The 19,995-nt window shown below is 48.1% G+C and overlaps 1 protein-coding gene across 2 annotated transcripts; it reads left to right on the top strand.

Moving 5' to 3' along the window:
* The first annotated feature begins 3,805 nt into the window (after positions 1-3,805).
* Positions 3,806-5,797, top strand: LOC144105134 (uncharacterized). Of its 2 annotated transcripts, none has more exons than XM_077638315.1 (3): positions 3,806-4,164; positions 4,935-5,103; positions 5,202-5,797. In XM_077638315.1, exons 1-3 carry the CDS (start codon positions 3,972-3,974, stop codon positions 5,299-5,301), a joined length of 462 nt encoding a protein of 153 aa, XP_077494441.1. In that variant the 5' UTR covers positions 3,806-3,971; the 3' UTR covers positions 5,302-5,797. The 2 variants fall into 2 exon arrangements, with proteins under 2 accessions (XP_077494441.1, XP_077494436.1); XM_077638310.1 differs by having other exon boundaries at positions 5,179-5,797.
* Positions 5,798-19,995: the final 14,198 nt, after the last annotated feature.

Below are 19,995 nucleotides of genomic sequence, written 5' to 3'. Positions count from 1 at the left end.
GTTGCCTGCATGTTTCTGTAAGTTCTAGTCTTTCTAGCTGTGCGTTCAGCTGGGCCGCCGCCAACTCCTCGAAGGTGTTTTGGACTCCCAGCTGTAGTAGCTTGTCGTTCGGGGTGTTTCTCGGTAGGTTTAGTGCGGTCTTGTAGGCTTTCCTTATTAATGCCTCGATCTGTTCTTTTGCCCTCTTGATCGCCGGGTGGTAGGGGAGGGAGTACGTCACCCTACTGACTACCAGGCTCCTGACTAGTTTGAGGGTGTCCTCTTCCTTCATGCCGTGTCTTCTGCTGGAGACTCTCTTTATCATTCTGCCAACTTGTTCGGTGTGATTTCTGTAGCAGGCTGATCGTGTGGCTGCATTTGCCGCTGCTCTGCAGCCACATGCCCAGAATCCTTATGGTGCTTCTTTCTGGTATGTTTTGGCCTTTGAGCTTGATCTCTAGGCTCGCCTCTGTGGGTTTCCTCGCTACTCTGAGTAGCTCTGGTTTGTCTGTCGAGCACGCTAGTCCCCTTGCCTTCACGTATTCTTCTATGCAGGTCGCGGCTCTCTGTAGTCTCTCTTGTTGTTCTCCTAGCGATCCACGGTTGGTCCACACCGTGATGTCGTCCGCATACATGGCATGTTGTGTGTCTTCGATTTCCCCCAATCTTTTTTCCAGGCCGATCATGGCTAGGTTGAAGAGCACGGGCGAAATCACCGACCCCTGTGGGGTTCCTTTGTGGGGGTGTTAAAGGGTTGGCTTCTCACGTCTCCCAGCCCCACGGTGGCAGTTCTGCCTGCGAGAAAGGCCCTCACGTAGTTGTGAGTTCTTTCTCCGCAATTTATGTTCTGGAGGCCCTCCATTATTGCCGGGTTTCTGACGTTGTCAAAGGCCCCCTTGATATCTAGGGCCATGACAACATTATCTCCAGCCTTCGGGATGTTGGCGAGAATGTCCTCCTAGAGTTGTAGGAGAACGTCTTGCGTAGACAGCTTTGACCTGAATCCAAACATGCTGTGTGGATAGAGTTGTTCTCGCTCAATCCATAGCTGGATTCTTTTCGTAATTATTCTTTCGTACAGCTTTCCCAGGCACGAGGTGAGGGAGATCGGTCGTAGGTTTTCGATCTGCAGCTTTTTGCCCGGTTTGGGGATCATCACTACCTCCGCGTGTTTCCATTCGGCCGGAATCGAGCCCTCGGCCCAGAGTTGGTTGAGGTAGTCTGTCAGGTGGTTTACCGCTTCCTCACTGAAGTTGCGTATGAGGGAATTGAGTATCCTGTCTCCCCCAGCTGCCGTGTTCTTAGTGAGGGCCCCCATCGCCTCGTGCACTTCTGCCAGCGTGATCGGCCTGTCCATCTCGGGGTTTTCTTTGCCTTGATAGGTTCCTCTATATTCTTCGGAGCGTTCCTTCCCGTAACACTTCGTTTTGAGGTCCTCTATCATTTGGTCCTCCGTTCCTTCGTACTGGTGGATCAGTCTTTGTATCGTTTTACTGCTTTCGGTCTTCGTCTTTCCCGGATCCATCATCGCTTTCAGAATTCGCCACGTTTTGGCCGTGTTCAGGGTGCCGTATAGCGAGCTGCTGAACTGCTGCCACCCTTGCCTTGCCAGTTGTGTAGCGTATTCTTCTGCCTCGGCCGTGATTTCCGCTATCTTCTTCTTTAGCTTCCTGTTTAGCTTTTGTTTCCTCCATCGTTTGGTGAGCCCGCGCATTGCCTCCCATAGCCTGAGCAGGTGCTTGTCCACCTCCGGTATTTGCTCGGTTCTGTCTACCTCTTGCGTGTAGGTCTCCTGTATCTGTTTGAGCTGTTGGCACCACTCTTGGATGTTTGTGATCTGGCCGGTCAGATCCCTGCTTCCTTGCCGAAAGGCGTCCCAGTCGGTGAGGCGGGCTTTCCCAAGTTTTCGTTTGGTGGACTCCGCTGCCATCGTGAGTTGGATTATGCAGTGGTCGCTCCCCAGGTTTTCTAGGGTGTTTTCCCACTCTACTTGGCTCGTGCCCTTCACGAAGGTGAGGTCCGGGCACGTGTCTGCGCTGACGCTGTTGCCTATCCTTGTAGGTTGGTCTTCGTCCGTTACTAGTTTGTACCCCAGGTTCTCCGCGGCGTCCCATATGCCTTGGCCTTTGCGGTCGGACGATGGGTATTCCCAGTTCGGACTCTTGGCGTTAAAGTCTCCCGCTACCACGAGGGCAGCATGACACAAACCGCTGAGTCGGCCTGACCTCGTAATTTAGTGCTTTCGTACTGAACTTTCCCACTGTAGAAAACAAGTCTATTCACCCTATAAGTCACAACTGGAAACAAAATATTTATCCGATTAGAAACAAGATATCATCGAAAATGGTCTTTCGAACTACGTGAAACTCAAGCTAACTCATGAGCAATTATCTTTGCAAATAGATATCGATATCTTTGGCAGTTATTTTCCAAATGTTGCCATATCGATTAGCCGCGTGAAAAGAGATGCGGATATCTGGATGGAAACAACCTTTATTAGACGAAAAAAATCTTCCATAGTTGCACATTGCTGGTCGAGGTGTCCACGTGGTTCAGATTCACATAAAGCCCGATCCATCAGCCATTTCTGGGCGGTGGGTTGACCGGTCCGTAAAGCAGCCTCTTAGGAAGAATTAGCGGGATTGGGGAAGGGGTGTACTGCCTGTGGGGAAGGACATTCCCAACAGGTAGTCGAAAAGTGTTTATCTGGGCACGTCACAGGTGTTACGATAAAGAGGAAAGGTGGGCTGAAAGCAGGAGAGCCGGTAGGGTGAAATAAACCATTCCGTCTGTAATTGTCGCCATATGGCGCTGGATAAGGGCGACAAGGTGCTGTGTGGTGGTGGTAATGTCATGCGGCTGAGTTTGTAGAATGCGGTGATTTGGTGAAATGTAGAAAGCACCGATGGGGCCTCTTGCGCAGGGTTCGGTGCCTGATTGTCCGGGGTCAGGGAGGACAGTTTTCACAACAGCGCATGAACGCGCTGGATCAACGACACAGTAACCATTCTGTCGAGGGAGGTGGCTGGCGCAAGAATATCATGGTTGGCTGGCGTCGCCAAGCCTTTTAGGTAGTGGCGGTATGTGGCCTGGGAATCTGTGCAAATTTCGGTTATGTTTTTGTCAGTGGTGGATTGGGCCAGCGCAAGAGCGATGGCGGCTCCTTCTGCTTCTGCAGGCGAATTAGTTCGGATAGTGGCGGCGGCCCCCACAGTGCCGCCTTCATAGGCTACGACTGCCGTGAAAAATCCTAATCTAGAATTTTCTGCCGCGTCGACATAAAAGATTTCGGAGCGGTTGCTGTATGTTTTGGTGTAACAGCTCGCTTCACCCTGCCGCCTACCCTGATGGAGGCTAGCGCTCATACTGCGCGGTAGGGGCTTCTGATATATGTCGTCCTGCGTGCGCCGAGAAATCATGTAGGGTGTAGAACTTGTGTGGGTGAAAAGAGATGTGTTGCTAGGCCTTTGAAACATGGAAACATTTCGCAGCATGAGCCATAGCCACTTTATGGCATCAGAGTTTGTAAAATATTGAATGAGGTGTATTTTTTCATTTGAAACTGTTTTCTTGTGATGGTTGTAGTTACCGCAAAACATTAACGACTAACTTTATAATACTCCCACATTTCTTGGCCAATTCTGCGGTGAAGAGAAAAAGTAGCTGCCCCCCCCCCCTCCCACTCTTCTTCGTGACATGTCTCTTTCAATGTCCATCTGAATCCCACATTACTACACATGCGCACGTGGCGTATTACAGGGTGCCCACAACTTAAGCCCGTTTCGCATGCAAGCGAAAATGCCAGCGAATCCTGTCGCAGCGACGGAAAAACCTGTTTCGACCCGTCGCGGCGGCTCGACGGGCCGGAGCGACGGGGTTCCAGCAAGTTGGAAATTTTCGCAGCGACAGAGCGATAGCTCCGCCCTCTGACCAATGACTGCACGGCGGAAAAGCCACGTGACAAGAAGAGGATCCGTGCGGGAAAGACGACAATGTTTGTTTGCTACACGTGCTTCCAACACCATGACAACATGTCGCGTGGACTGTTCAATGAGGTGCTGATCATCGAAGTATCCAAGCGCCCACTTCTATGGGATGTTAAAGATAACAACTTCCGCAATAAGTCGACCAAGGAGTCCCTTTGGGAAGAAGTGAGGGACGCAATTCGAGCAATTGACGACACCGGTAAGTGAAAGCACGCTTTATGGCGAGCTCGAAGATTATCAGCCATATTTTTTCTTTGTGCAGCCAACAAATTTTCCTCGTCACACTGACAGGATTCTGCAGCGTGTCAAAAACTGTCTTATGTCCCCGCGCATTCCTGCGTACTGCTCGGTGTTTTTTTTTCGGTGCGCCGGCTATTTTGCGTAGATGAGCTGTATGAAAATTGTCGGAATCACGCAGCCGTGAGCAAATGTTTTTGGTTCTTAAGACACGCTAGCTGCATCATTTTGTACCCTTCACTTCAATCGTGAAATGCACGACGTGCACGTTTTCATGTTCTCAGCTACGTTTGTAAATGCGGGAGGCGACGTTTCTCAGGCGTGAAGTTAATCCGGGCGATGAGAGCCTAGTAAAATCGTCTCTTGCGTGTATGTAGAGCGAGCGCTCCGTCCCGCGGCACTGCCCGCTCATCGTAGTCTTGCACGTAGCATTAATCTGCAGCTTCTGAATCGCGCAAAATCATCTCGTGCGTGTCCGCAAAATAAATCATTCATCATGTGTGTGCCTCAGTTCAGTCATGCATGCATGCATAATCAGTAAAACTGCCTTTTAGAAGAAAAAAAACTCGTGCTTGCGTACTGAATCGTGTGTTGTAAACATTTTCTGCAATATTCTTGTGTGCTAACAGATGAGAATTTTTACATGTTCATGCTAAACTTTGGGCCACATGTCTGCAATTGTTTCCTAATCTGCTTGTTTAACATTATGCTCTATACTGCTTCATATTTCAGTAACAGTTGAGGAGATTATTGCTCGGTGGAAAAATCTAAAAGATACGTACAGGCGAAAAATTAAAGACGAAAAAGATGGGAAGAAGAGTGGGTCAGGAGCCACTGCAAAGACGGCCTGGCCACATTTAAAGCAGATGGAGTTCCTGAGGGACTCCATGGAAACGAGACGGTAAGCAATGACTGATACTAATGATGAATTGAATGTGTAAGTGACAGCAATTAACAGCCTGTACATTCTACTCAGGAGCTTCTGCAACCTCGACGCAGTGAGCCACGTGCAGGTGGCCAGCGCAGCAGCCGAGACGAGCCACGCCAGCTGCAGCCCAGCATCGCCAGACTCGAAAGAAGTAGAAGCAACGCCAAATGAATTTGAATGCATATATAGTGTCCCACGCCTTCCTGATGAACCAGGACCATCCTGTATGGCAGCAACTTCACCAGAGGTTCTCCCACATAGGGGAAACAAGCGACAGAAGAAAAGGCGGCAGGAAGTGGAGGCTGCTGACAGGGACATTCAGGCCGTGCGAAGTGCAATTGCAGCGCACAGGCCAATGGTTACACCGCACGTACGGACTTAAAAAATGATGTTATTACTATCAAGATAAGCAGTAGTTGATATTTAAAAAAGAACAGTTCTTTATTTCTTAACAAAATTTGAGTAATCGTGGCAAAATAATGCATAAACATTGTCCATGTTGATGTTTGCAAACCACCGAAACCAACCGCGAGCTCGTATTCTTTGCCAGCAACACTGAGATTCGCAGCGGCAGTAAACGCTGTGGAGCGACGCATGTGAAACGGAACCCTGCGAAAAGCATCGCTGCGCCGTGCCGCTGGTCGCTGAGTTCGCTCAATCGCTTGCATGTGAACCGCCCTTTAGTCCACATTAATGACATTCGGATTGTCCAGCAGGTAAACGCGCCAGTTCTTCAACGACACATGCCGTTGACCCTCGATATGATGGCCATGATGATGATGATTGTAAGGCCGCGAATCTTTTCCATCTGCGTACCATAGCAGGAAGCAGGACGCCGGCACACGCGGAAACCGCTCCCCAGTATGAGAGCCCCCGAGTACATACGGGGAACGAAAATAGTCGCTTGACGCACGGACCCCCCCCCCCCCCCCCCCCCCCCCTAACGACGAGGGCTATCGCTAGGAAGGCACCCGCAGCGTCCCGTCGTGCCTCGTGAACCAAAAGCGCATTCCAAGGAGGGCCGTGACGGACACCTGTCATGGCGGACAGGCAGTACTCGCCAAGAATGTGGGAAGACAGGGGCGATCCTTAATCTGGTTTCCCGGAGCGGCAGACAAACCCCTTCATGCATATTAGCTGTGTCCCGCCGTCGGTAGCGCGGCAACATCGTGGGCCCTTTCGCCCCCTCCTGTGTTGCTGACGGGCGACGCGGACCGATGGTGGGTGGCGGTATTCCTGAGGCAAGGATTAGCTCCGAAGGGAGAGCCTGTGGATACTCTCACTTGAGAGAGAGTGGTGGCGTATTTGTTTTTTTTTATTTAGTTTGTGTTGTTAGCAAGACCCTGGGTTCGAGGCTAAGCCCAACCCAATGGGTTGTCCCCATCTCTCATGTTATTGTTGATTGGAGAATTGATGCTTAGGGCGGGCCACTGAAAAAGACCGCCCTTAGTCCTTTGTTAATCAAGTGCTTAAAAGCGCATGTAAACGGATGCAGTCCAGTCCAGTCTGAGCTGGGGCTCCATGCTTAGCATGTAACTTGATGCTACTTAGGCTCTAACCTGCCCGGTCGATGAGTAAAGTAGAGCAAAGTTTGTTCTTTGTAAATTCAGTTCTGCTTTTTCCAGTTTAACTCTCAGTATATGTATGCTGTAAATATATGCTCTGCTGTCATCATCTACGAGCTTGCCTCCTGTTCATCTCCCACGCGGAACGAAAATACCAGTTGAAATTCTACTGGCGCAGCACGACAGGCTTCGGCAAATCTCATCTCAAGGTCAGGCATCGCAGTGACAACCACAGGCCATCCGACACGGAGCAGCGAGGAGCTGTCAAGGGACGACTCCACCTCGGCTGCTGCCAACGCTGGTGGAACGGACGCATCATCCGTGCTCTGGGCGGCAGACAGCAGATCTGCGCCGGGTGAGTGGGATTTCTTACGTTTTGTTAAGCAGGCATGGTGGTTAGTTTGTAAGACCCATGGTCGATATGAGGAGAACGTTGGCCGCTAAAGATAGCGAATCTAATCCGGAGAATGAAATGAGGTCGAATCCTCGCCAGGAGCAGCAATCGCTAGAGGGCGGTGTAAAAACGGGGATGGATCAGAACGAGGGAGCGACTATGGAGGATGATTTCAGTGTGGAGAACAGGTTACAGGCCGACGACCAGAGACAGACATTGTCACTAGACGGTACAGGATCTGATACAGAAAAAATGGCTATTCGCCGTATGGAGTTAAAAGTGGAAATGGAACTACCAATGCGTGAAATTGAATCCAGAGAACGACTGGAACTTAAGCAGATGGAGCTTGGGCTGTCGAATGGTCGAATGTCACCGCTTGGGTCGGTACAGAGTGATGAACGGTGTATAGGCTCAGATTCAATATCAAAATGTGCGAAAGTCCTTAAGGGCTACAGAATGTCATGCGATGCAGAAGTACCATTGTGGTTTGAGGAGGTGGAGAAGCTTTTCACTACTTTCAATGTTCCAGATAGTAGCCGAGTGCACTTCATTTTGCCGGCACTGACAGAGCGAGTCAGATACTTACTTCGTAACCTTGACCGAGCCGAATGCACTGATTATGAGGCTGTAAAAACAGCGGTTCTAGAAGAATTAAAACTCACTCCGACTGAGTACCTTGAGAGATTTAAGAAAGCAGAGAAAAGGAAGGAGGAGACGTGGGCTCAGTTTGCGTCTCGCGTGAAAACGTATTTAATGTACTACATCCAGGCTAGAGAGGTAGACTCAAAAGAGGCTTTGACTGACCTCATGGTGTCCGATCGCCTTAAGGCCAGCCTCAGCCCGGAGGGCATTGAATATGTGCGCCTTCGAGAAGGAGAGAGTTGGCTGAAGCCTAAAGAAATATAAAAGGCCCTACAGACCTTCGAGCAAGCAAAAGGTAAAGGGCGGGCTGCGAGACACATTACAGTGCCAGTACTGCAAACGGGCCAAAAGCAGGGTAATGTTGAAAAACCCGCAGTAAAGTGCCACCAGTGCCATGGACTGGGGCATGTCGCTAGGAAGTGCCCGCGAGTAACAGAAAATGAGCCGCGCCAGAAACGAGCATGTGGGCAAAGGCGGAGGGTGCAAAAAGTCGCGCTTGTAGATGAGACAGAAGTAAAGGAGGCAGCGGTAAACCAAGGCGCGGTTTTATCTGCTAAAGTAGGAGTGCCTATGCAAAATGTTAAGGCTCAACTCACGCAGCTGATGCTAGAAAAGTTAGGTTGTTCACCTAGATTTTCTACCCCGGAACATCCTGAAAGCAATGGCGCCGTGGAAAGGTGGAATCGGGTGCTAAAGAATATGCTCTTTCATGTCTTAGAAAAGAACCCGCATAATTGGGATAAGCTGCTCCCTTATGTATTGTGGCCTTACCGCGAAGTTGCCCACGACACTGCGGGCGTAGCACCCTTTCAGCTTTTGTATGGCGGAAACCCGACAGGTCCGGTTACGGTTATTCGCCAAACGTGGGCAGCAGAAGTCAGTGTACCAGCGACGCTAAGGGAGGAGCCAGCTAAATACTTGAAACAGCTACGGGAAGAGTTTGAGCTAGCGTTCAGTGTGGCTGGGCTCACAAGCACGGCGCGACAGGCTAGCTAGGCAGAAGCCTACAACAGAAGGACGCGGAACAAAGTCTTTAACGTGGGCGATCAAGTGCTCATTTTTGACACCGACCGCACCACTAAGATGGCCCCGAAGTGGTTTGGTCCCGTCACAGTAATTGGGTGTGAGATGCAACATTCGTATCGGGTAGAGAACGAACAGGGAAAAAGAGCAGTGGTGCACGGCAACCGGATGAGACCGTACTATGCGAGGTTGAGCCATATTGGGGTGGTGTTTGATGAAGATCATGAATTTGGGGAAGGAGAGTGCGCGCCACAAGTTTCGCCACCGCTACTAGACGAGGAACTAATACCATTAGAAAAGTTAGCCCACCTACGGGAGCAGGAGCAGAATGAAGTGCGAAGACTGTTCACAAAGCACCGCTCACTTTTCGATGGCAAGCCGGGACTAGCAAAAGTAGGCGTACACCAAATTGAGCTAGAAGAATGGTTCAAACCGAAAAAATCTTTTCCTTATCGGGTGTCTGAACTCCTCAAGAAAGAAGTAAGCCGCCAAGTGGAGGAGTTACTTAAGTTAGGATTAATTTATCCTGTAGAAAGTGAATTTGCACACCCCGTTGTGTGCGTGGGAAAGAAAGATGGGTCGATGCGAATGTGTATTGACTACCTAACTATGAATGCAGGAACTCGTTCAGACGCGTTTCCGATGACTAACTCCCAGGAGCTAAATTTTCGGGTCGGCCGCGCGCAGTTTATCACGCTAGTGGATTTAAGGCGTGCTACTGGCAAGTACCGATGGACCCGCAAAGCCAAGCGCTTACCGCATTTGTGACGCATGAGGGGCAATATGCGTGGACAGTTATGCCCTTTGGACTAAAGAACTCTGCAGCGACCTTCCAAAGAATAGTCAATACGCTCCTAATCACCAAGACTACGCCACTGCATATCTGGATGATATAGCAATTTTCTCCAATACTTGGAAGGAACACGTAGAGCACATCAATGCTATCTTTTGGCTGCTTAGAAGAGCCGGACTAAAGGCTAGCTCTGAAAAATGTCAAGTAGAACAGCCTCACATTCGCTGTCTAGTACACAAAGTGGGTTCAGGGACGCGTGCACCTGACCCGGAGAAGATATCCGCCATAAAAGGCTAAGTGCAGCCTAACACAAAGAAAGAGCTGCGAAGCTTGCTAGGACTATGTGGATATTATAGAGAATATGGCCGTAGATACGCTGAAATAGCTGGCCCCCTAACGGTTTTGACCAAGCGGGGCGTTTTCAGCTTGATCTCGTGGCCAGAAGATGCGCAGCACGCATTAGAAGAGCTGAAAGACTCGCTCTGCAGAGCAGTGGCATTGAGCACTCCACAACCTCACCAGCCGTATTGGCTTTTCACTGACGCATCAGCGACAGCTGTCCGGGCTTGCTTGGCACAAATGACAGAAGAGGGCAAAGAAAGGACTATAGCGTTCGCGAGTCATCGCTTCGACGCGACTCAGGCGAGATGGTCGACCATAGAGCGCGAAGCGTTCGCTATTATAAGGACTCTTAAGAAGATCGATTATTGGCTCTTTGGCGCTGTGGTCAGTGTCGTCTCTGACCACATCCCCCTGTCATACTTGACGACGTGCACTCCACACGAGGCAAAACTGGCTAGATAGGCGCTGGCACTCCAGCGTTATAACATAACAGCGAAAGATAGAAAAGGCACCAAGAATGGAAACGCAGGTGCGCTATCCAGGCTCCCCAACTTGACATGGGAGTCAGGCGGTACCACCATGCCAGCCTAGACAAAGCGCGAATGTTCCCACTCAACCGACGCTCGGTGAGCGGGATGCCGTGTGTTGAAGTCGGGCACATACAAAGAGACTTCTGCATGGCGTCTGCATGGAACCGGTGCCCGTGAGTGTTGTGCGCAGACCTGTGAACAGTGATGAACAATGTGGCTTTGTGTGAGCTGCAAATGTGGACTCTGCGCAGTGCATAATGTTGCTACCCGTTCAGTGAACTTTACAGCAGCATGCACCAATGTTGTGCTTTAGTTTTTTTATGGATTGTTGCTTTGATTGGTTCTCGAAGTGTCGAGTACCCAGGAGAAACTCTGCCCCGGGAGAGCTGACATTCGTAATGTGAAAGTGTTACGGCCTCTTTGTTAGTAAGCATAAACGAGCTTAAATCAAGCTCGGTTTATACTCTTAGAGGGGGCGTGTAAGGCCGCCGATCTTTTCCAGCTGCGTACCTTTGCAGGAATCAGGACGCCGGCACACACGGAAACCGCTCCACAGTATAAGCGAGAGCCCCCGAGTACATACGGGGAACGAAAATGGTCGCTTGACGCACGGACCCCCCCCCCCCCACCCCCTAACGACGTGGGCTATCGCCGTTAAGGCACCCGCAGCCTCCCGCCGTGCCTAGTGAAACAAAAGTGCATTCCCAGGAGGGCCATGACGGACACCTGTCATGGCGGACAGGCAGAACTCGACAAGAATGTTGGAAGACAGGGGCGATCCTTAATCTGGTTTCCCAGAGCGGCAGACAAACTCTTCATGCATATTAGCTATATCCCGCCGTCGGTAGCGCGACAGCATCGTGGGCCGTTTCGGCCCCTCCTCTGTTGCTGACGGGCGACGCGGACCGATGGTGGGTGGCGGTATTCCTGAGGCAAGGATTAGCTCCGAAGGGAGTGCGTGTGGATACTCTCGCTTGAGAGAGAGTGGTGGCGTATTTGTTTGTTTATTTAGTTTGTGTTGTTAGCAAGACCCTGGGTTCGAGGCTAAGCCCAACCCAATGTGTTGTCCCCATCTCTCATGTTATTGTTGATTGGAGAATTGATGCTTAGGGCGGGCCACTGAAAAAGACCGCCCTTAGTCCTTTGTTAATCAAGTGCGTAAAAGCGCATGTAAACGGATGCAGTCCAGTCCAGTCTAAGCTGGGGCTCCATGCTTAGCATGTAACGTGATGCTACTTAGGCTCTAACATGCTGGGTCGATGAGTAAAGTAGCGCAAAGTTTGTTCTTTTGTAAATTCATTTATGCTTTTTCCAGTTTAACTCTTTGTATATGTATGCTGTCAATATATGCTCTGCTGTCTTCATCTACGAGCTCGCCTCCTGTCCATCTTCCAAGCCGAACAACACTAGAGAAGGGTTCGTAAACATTCCTCGAAGAAACGGATGACCTTTGAAATTCTTCTATGATAGTGGATCTTTATGGGGCCGGGGAAGTCTGATATGCCGCTTCCAAATTAAATGTTGCCAGAATATTGACTACATAATGGATATTACACAGCAACTGAAGACAATAATTCTGCGTGAAATTAGGAATACCTACGGGTAATAATTAAGGATGATAATGTTGATATTCTTGCGTCCAGAGAGGTCAAGACCATCCCCTTGTTCCGCCACTTCCCTCCAGGTAGTGATGGTATTAGTTTCGAAATTCTGAGAATTCTCTGATGACTCGGTGATCCCGCAGCAATTTGCAAGAACGGGCTAGGCATACGTATTCGAACACTGTGCCGAAGTTATTGAAATCACGCGGATAAAAACAACGGGCTTAGAGTGGGGAGCGTGAACCGCTTCATTTGTCAAGTGCACCACGGATATCGGGTCAAATTTCGCAACAGCGAAATCTTTTGTTCCTCCCCCTCCCACCCAAAAAAACGCCTAAATACTCATGAGCCTGAACAGAATTCTGGGTACCATTTTGTCAACTTGTTTCAGACAAGCTGCTTTAAGTCAATGACTTGTTTTCGTTCAAAATAGAACTAATCAATGTTGCGCCGGCGTTCTCAAAGTTTTTTAACCGCGAGCGCCGCGGATGAATTCCGCGAAGCCGTTCAAAGGGAACAATGAGTCTCTGCAAAATAGTTAAAGTAAAGATAACGTGTGGGTAGTGCCTAGTCCTCTGCAAGGCAGGCCACTAACCTAACTTATCTCATATGAGAAAAAAAAAATTAAAGAGAATGATCACAAACTTAAGAACAGAAACCTCAGCCTCATAACATCAGCGAACAACAGTGTGCACCCGCCGCGATGGCTCAGCGGTTAAAGAGCTCGTCTGCTGAACCGCAATACCCGGGTTTGAAACCTATCGTGGCGGCCGCGTTTCGATGTTCTCGTTTCTCTGGCTTCCTGCTTTTTTTTATCAAATCCCCAGGCGTCCTTGCTAGGAACTGCCTGAAACACAATTACTCGCTTGTGCCAACTGCTCCAGTTTCTGTTAAGTCACTATGTAATGTACTCAACAGGAGGGCAACAGTCGTGACGTCAGCGCCAGCAACGAGCATGAACACGAAGCAGTATTGCTTTGGGCCATTTGCGCTGCGAAGTTTGTGCTGTGCCTGTTAGGCTGAACTTACTTGTTTGCGGCATCAGACAAACAGCGGATCAACGTGAGTAACTTGCTTTGCGCGCTCCCGGGAGTTTGAGCCGACCAGCAGGCAGCTACGGGTGCTACACCAGCTGGGTAAGGGGCAGGGAAAGTGGCATGCTGTTACAGTAACACTCCTTCCGGGAAGACCAGAGGGGTGCATCTTCCTGTAGGCTCGGACTGTACGGACATTACGGCGCAGCACTGAAAGCTAAGATCGGATTACGGCATCTGGTTGTCCAAAAAGGGGAAACCGACCACGAAGCGCCATTGCATGAACACTGCAGCGGTGCGCTCCAACTACGCTTCGGAAGCGGCGCTGGTCGGAGTAAGCCACGGAAACTGCAAAAATCTTGACCTCAAAATTTTGACCTCACTGAATGATGACCTCACTCAACCTAAAACTCACGCGTGACGTTGAGCTCTGATTTACTGTCCCCACTAACAAAATTTCGAGCCGTCAGCGACCACACCTTAACCTCACCTCACGACATGAGGTTCAGGTCGACCTTATGAGGTCGAAACCTGATGAGTTTGCCCACCTCTGTGCACGTGTATGTCAAACTTTCAAAGTGAAGCAGTTATAGCGCGTTATGTTTTAAATTTATGAACAGTTTCTTTACCGCGGCAGTGGTCCCTGTATTTGTCGAAGCAGTTTTGCCCCATTTAGCTGTCTAAAAGTGTTATTGCTTTTGAGTGTAAAACAGCTTGGTAAACCGTTTCTTTAAGGAGCACTTGCATTATGTCCGACTTTCAGCAAGTTTGTTCTTTTTGCAACATTAACCGCGCATATCACGACTGTTCTTTTCACATTCGTTTCAAAACAGTTTTCGGGTGAAAGAAATGGACCACTGGGATAAAAATAACCTTCGCTCAAGCTCTAATACTGAATATGTTCCAGCATTCTAAAGTGTCCTATCTGTCTGCAATTTAAATAGCGGAATAAAATAATTCAAATGAAAGCGTATTTTGCGAATTTCATTTAGCTGGCAATACACGTTCAAACAAGACTGCCATCTGATAATTCTCGTGTAATGAAGTCTGGAAAAAAAGAAACGTAGGGTCATTCCTGCAATCTTTGAAAACATTGGCCGAGTGCCGTTGTTTTTCTTTGGGAGGAATTTGTCGTATGCAGACGTGAACAAATTTCGTCGTTTCATATGGTAGAAAAGTCACATTACAAGGGAAATGCAGGAAGTTGGCAGAGTTGGTGATTCATCTTAAACTAACATCAGCGTACGATACGAACACAGAGATGTTGCCTGTGTGCCTCATCTCTGTCTTCATCCCGTAAGCTGGTGCAGCTGGATCAGGACAGCAGCTTGGGCATGTTGGTTATTCATTTGTGACGTAACAGTGCAGAAGAACGGCAAAAGAGACAAGCGCTGACTTACAACTCATTTTTATTTCGAAGAAACACGGCATTTTATAACTTCTTCCCACCCTTAAAACACATGCACCACAACCATATCGTTCAAGCGTTCTAAAATGACAACCAAAGGTATGTAATCACCTTTTTAGCATGTCCAATATTTTCTGATGGTGTTTGTTGAAGAATGCATAGATACACACGGTGCGGTTACATTTCAAAACGACTGCGGAATGTCTACTGGGGGTCCTTAAACTTTAAGCAGTGTACCTGAGTTCGACTTACGTCCTCTGGGAGGAAAAAGTGTATCTTCACAAACGCGGTGTGTGCATTGATTCATGTATCGCCCCTTTACTCAGTGATTTGTATTTGGCTCCAAAACAGTTTCCTCAAGGTAACCCTCGCTGATAAAAGTGTAAAAAGTATTTAGGTATACCGACAACGACCTTGTCCTTTGTGACAGACAAGGCCCGAATACTCTAGAAACAATAACGGAGGAGGTGGGTCACTTCGCTCAAGCTTTGTGTCTATTTATTGTCAAGCGTGAGCTTCCTGCTCAAGTGCCTGTGAGATTTTTGAGCCTGCTACTTCAGTTCACTAGAGGGCATGCCTGGCGGACCTATGATTACGCGTGGTGACCGGGGCCTGACGGATGGACGACTGCGAGAGCGCGTGAATACGACAAATCGATGAGTTATTTCCTTTAAAAATTTGAGAGCTTAGATTTAGGCTAGTTTTAGATCTAGGCTAGTTAGGTGAACTGCTCGCGAAAGAGCAGCTAAATTACTTAAAAGGGTAGAACGTTGGGCCAGTTGGTGTAGCGACATAATTAAAAACTTTTGTGTGTGTGTGTGTGTGTGTGTGTGTGTGTGTGTGTGTGTGTGTGTGTGTGTGTGTGTGTGTGTGTGTGTGTGTGTGTGTGTGTGTGTGTGTGTGTGTGTGTGTGTGTGTGTGTGTGTGTGTGTGTGTGTGTGTGTGTGTGTGTGTGTGTGTGTGTGCGTGTGTGCGTGCGTGCGTGCGTGCGTGCGTGCGTGCCTGTTTCTGCCTCCAGTCCTGTGTTAGTGCGCAAAGTTTTTAAATATGTCAATTACCTAACGGCCGGGCCTTTTCCGGCTGACTGCTATAGATCTGCAGGGCTCACTTTTGAGCCAGGAAGTTAGTATTCCTATAGTTAATAGAAGACAGGTAGTTAGTATTCCTTTGTAGGTGATTGGCTTTAGCGGTAGGTAGAATTTTATTTGAGCACGTGGTTGCAAGTGGTTTTTTTCTTTTCTATCTCGCTGCGTTTCCTGCGTTTCCCTGCGTTTCACCTCCCTGCGTCTCTTTTTCATTCTCTCTCTCTCTTTTCTTTTCTAGCATTTTGTGGTAGGAATAATAGAGTGCTGCTAAGATGGTCAACAACTGAAGATTAAATGCAAGGAGTGTGAGACGTTGGTGAATCTGAAACGCGGTTCTAATCTGTAGAGGAAGCCGAAGGCGTGATTTTATGGGCAAATGCTGCGTATTAGGTGCACACCTGGGCAGGGCTCGCGAAGCAAACACCAGCCTAGCGCTACGTATGGATGCCAAGAAAAAAGGCTGCAGGTAGAGAGGGCAGAGAAGCGCAAACTCCAAGAGCAGCTTAGCGAATTGTTGAACGCAAAAATGGCTGACACCGCCAAGCGAAGCCACATTGGCGGACATTCCAGCGCCAGCCACGTGGATGGGGCCGGCGCTGACATGGTCAGCGATAAGGAGTTAGGTCAGGCGGGTTCAGACAGGAACAGCTACGCACACGTGGCAGCTAGGAAGTCTTTTGGAGATGGAGAGAAGGGGAACGAGATAACTTCCAGGAAAGAGGTCGCAGCCACGGATAAGAGGCGGTATAATAAACCGGAAGTTAGGATGGAGGAAGCGAGTACATAAGTACTTATTGGTGGTGACTAAAATATGAGTAGATGCAAAATAACTATAATAACTGTAAAGGGTGATAAGCGGGTAGCAGTCGGGGCATTCAAAGGCAGGAAAATGGACGCAGTACTGAGAGAAACAAAAAACGAACTTTCTAAAAATGTTGAAGAGAGCAATTTGGTAGTGATAGCGGCGGGACTAAATGATGTCTTGAATGGTGAAGCCGCAAAAGTAGTGGAAAGATTAGCGGAGGGAGTTGACGATTTAAGGGCGATAGCACAGCAAGTCCAGATCGTGGTGTGCACAATGCCGGAAGTGCAAGGACGGAACGGATAAATTTCCAAGGACTGTTGTGGCTGTTAATCGGGAGATATGGAAGTTAAGCCAGGAGAAAGGCTTTGAAGTGGCAGTCATAAACAGGGAAGTGCCTAGAGCAGGCTTTGGCGGAGGCTTTACACGAGATGGCATCCACTTTAATAGAAGGCTAGGAGCCGAGATCGGGTGGCGCCTGGCAGGCCGGGCAGCAGCTTTTTTAGGGGGTCCACTGCGGCTCAGGGCATAAGGGTTGGTAGAAGCAAAGTAGAAAGCGTAGCAATGAAGGCTGACGCCAATAAAATGGCCACTAAGAGGTCCAGGAAGAAAACTACAAAAAGAAATTTAACACTAGGATCAGGTACATAATAATGCAAGGCGGTAGAAAGAGAGCGAAGTGGTTAGAGATAGAACAGCAGTTGAAGGACGAAGAAGTACGTGTATACGCGCTATACGAGACACATCTCAGAGATGTAGAAGACCCACCATTTATTGATGGCTACGTCTGGGAAGGGAGCAACAGAACAACAACGGAGAGGAAGGGAGGAGTAGTAGGTATGCTGATACATCAAGGAACAAATTGGCAAAGAATAAAGTCAACTTGCAAAGAACATGTCTGGATATCGGGTACAATTGCCGGTAAAAGGACATGACTAGGATTAGTTTATTTAGGGACAGGGGACAAATGCAGGCAATAGAACACGGATCTAGTTAAGTGTCTCAATGACCATATAAAGCAGTTTGGAGAAGGCGCCAATATTATTCAGTTGGGGGGACATGAATGGCCACATCGAGGATCTGGTTGGATACAGATTATAACGGGAAGTTGATGCTAGACTTCTGTGAGCGACACAACCTAGTTATTGTAAATAGAGAAACTAAGTGTGAGGGAAAAATCACGCGGGAATCCCGTAACAAGCAAACGACCATTGACTACTGCTTAATCTCGCAGGGGATTTATAGCAAGCTCGCAATGATGGAAATAGACGAAGAGGTGAAGTACAGCCTCGGTAGTGATCATAAGCGTATTAGTCTACAGTTTGGAGCCCTGCTCAAAAGAGAAGTGAAGGGGAGTCAAAAAGAGTGCGGAAATTAAATGACGAACAAATAGCGCAAATAGCGGCGTGCATAGAGGAAGCAATAGAGACACATCCCATAGAAAAGTGGGATTATAATAAGTTAGAACTCCTCATTATTACAAAATAAAACAAGTAAAATGAGTAAAGCGCAGGATAGGAAAGAGGAAGCCACAATGTTGGTGGAATAAGGAAATTAGGGAGGCCATCGAATAACGACGGTTGGCATCACGGGAACACAGAGAAGCAAAGAGGGCGCAGTTATCTGAAGAGGAAATAGGCCGAAAATGGGAATCTTATCGACAAAAGAAACAACAAGTGCAGGTCCTCGTCCAGGCTAAAATAAAGCAGTCCTCTGATCGCTGGCTGGCTGTAGTTCGCGATGCAACTAAAGGGGAGCCAAGAAAATTCTGGAGCCATATAAGCTGGCTGGGCAAAGCGAATCACAGAAAGCAGGAACAGATTCACGATGCCGAAGGAAAATGTTTAGAGGGAGATGACGCTGTGAACTACTATTCATCAGTTATAGCTGAGTCATTTAAAAAAGACGATAGAGTAATTACCCCAAATGAGGGAGCAACACAGGAACGCACAATAGAAAACAGCGTGGAACTGACGAATCTTAACTGGAAAAAGGCGGAAGCAAATATTACAAGATGTACGTCAGCAGGGATCGACGAAATTCAAATAAAGCTAATTAATGAACTTGGCCCAAGAGGCAAGGAAACGCTGATAAAAGTATTGGAGGCAGTCATAACGAATCAGCAAATTCAGCACAGCTGGAAACAGAGTAATATGAATTTGATTTATATAGGAAACGGCGATAAGACGAACATAAAGTCTTTCCGACCGATTACGATAACATCAGTTGCATACAGGCTGGCGATGCAGGCGGTGAAAATATAAATGCAGTCATGGGTAGAAAGTAATAGAATACTCGGTGAAATTCAGAACGGGTTCAGAAGTGGTAGGCGCTTCGATGATTGCCTGTTCGTGCTTACCCAGTGCATAGAAATAGCTAAAGCGAAAAACATACCTCTGTATTTAGCCTTCTTGGACATAAGTGGTGCATACGACAACGTGAACAGGGAACTCTTGTGGAGCATATTAAAAGGTGAACATGTCAGTCATGAGGTAATAAATTTTCTGCAGGAAATATATCGAGAAAATGAAGTTGAAATAACATGGGAAGGAATTAAGAGTACAACAACTATCCAGATACACAAAGGATTAAGACAAGGTTGTCCTCTATCACCGCTGCTGTTCATGTTTTATATGATAAGTAAGGAAAGAAGGCTACAAGGTAGCAATCTAGGTTATGATCTGTCATACAAATTAGGCGGAAAGGTTGTTGAGCAACGACTACCGGGTTTAATGTATGCGGACGATATTGTACTGTTAGCAAATAGCCAGGAAGATTTGCAAACTTTTGTGAATTGCTGTGGAGACGAAGGAGACAGTCTAGGTTTCAGTTTTAGCGCAACTAAGTCAGGTGTGATGGTTTTCAACGGAACAACTGCTCAGGAGCTTACAATAGAAGGCCATGAAATACCCCGAGTGGCCGAATACAAATACCTCGCGGTATGGGCAAACAACGGGCATATGTACACGGAAAAGCACCAACAGTCTCTCATAGCAAAAGGGCGAAGAGATGCCGGGATGATGAAATATAGGGCATTTTGGCGGTACAACAGGTATGAAGTCCTCAGAGGTATTTGAAAAGGAATAATGGTGCCGGGGCATACTTTCGGGAATGCGGTTCTATGCTTAAGGGCTGCAGTTCAGTCGCGATTAGAAGTAAATCAGAGAACAGTCAGAAGATTAGCACTAGGTGCTCACGGGAAAGCCACAAACGAGGCAGTACAGGGGGATATGGGCTGAGCAACGCTCTGAGCGCGGGAAGCTCAAAGTAAAGTACTATACGAAGAACGCCTGAGGAAATTAGATGATAACAGGTGGGCAGATAAGGTATTTAAATACCTATACAGAAAGAGCTTTGACACACAGTGGCGGAAATGAACTAGAAAGCTGGCCAGTAAGTTTGCCAAAGACGAGGGTGGAGAAAGAGCATTAAACGAGAGGTTAAAAACGTCGAAGGTAAAAATTGGATAGATTCAATGGCAAAGAAGCATAGTGTAGAACTATATCCATGCTGGAAAAGGCAGATCAGGAAGGAAACGTTTTATGATAACTCAAGAGGCAGTGCCCTCCTCTTTGAAGCTAGGTCAGGGTGTCTTAGAACGCGCAGCTACAGAAAAAAAATTTAACGAAGAAGATGACACATGTGC

This window comes from Amblyomma americanum, chromosome 1, assembly GCF_052857255.1.
Source record: "Amblyomma americanum isolate KBUSLIRL-KWMA chromosome 1, ASM5285725v1, whole genome shotgun sequence".
Classification (NCBI taxonomy): domain Eukaryota; kingdom Metazoa; phylum Arthropoda; class Arachnida; order Ixodida; family Ixodidae; genus Amblyomma; species Amblyomma americanum.
The sequence above is the reverse complement of the archived record's forward strand: the minus strand, read 5'-3'. Positions and strand labels throughout refer to the sequence as shown.

Excerpts from the sequence above, each read along its gene's own strand:
- LOC144105134 (XM_077638310.1), top strand. The coding sequence starts at position 3,972 with ATGTTTGTTTGCTACACGTGCTTCCAACACCATGACAACATGTCGCGT. Across the intron at positions 4,165-4,934 it reads TCGAGCAATTGACGACACCG|TAACAGTTGAGGAGATTATT; the intron begins GTAAGTGAAAGC and ends TTCATATTTCAG. Across the intron at positions 5,104-5,178 it reads GACTCCATGGAAACGAGACG|GAGCTTCTGCAACCTCGACG; the intron begins GTAAGCAATGAC and ends CATTCTACTCAG.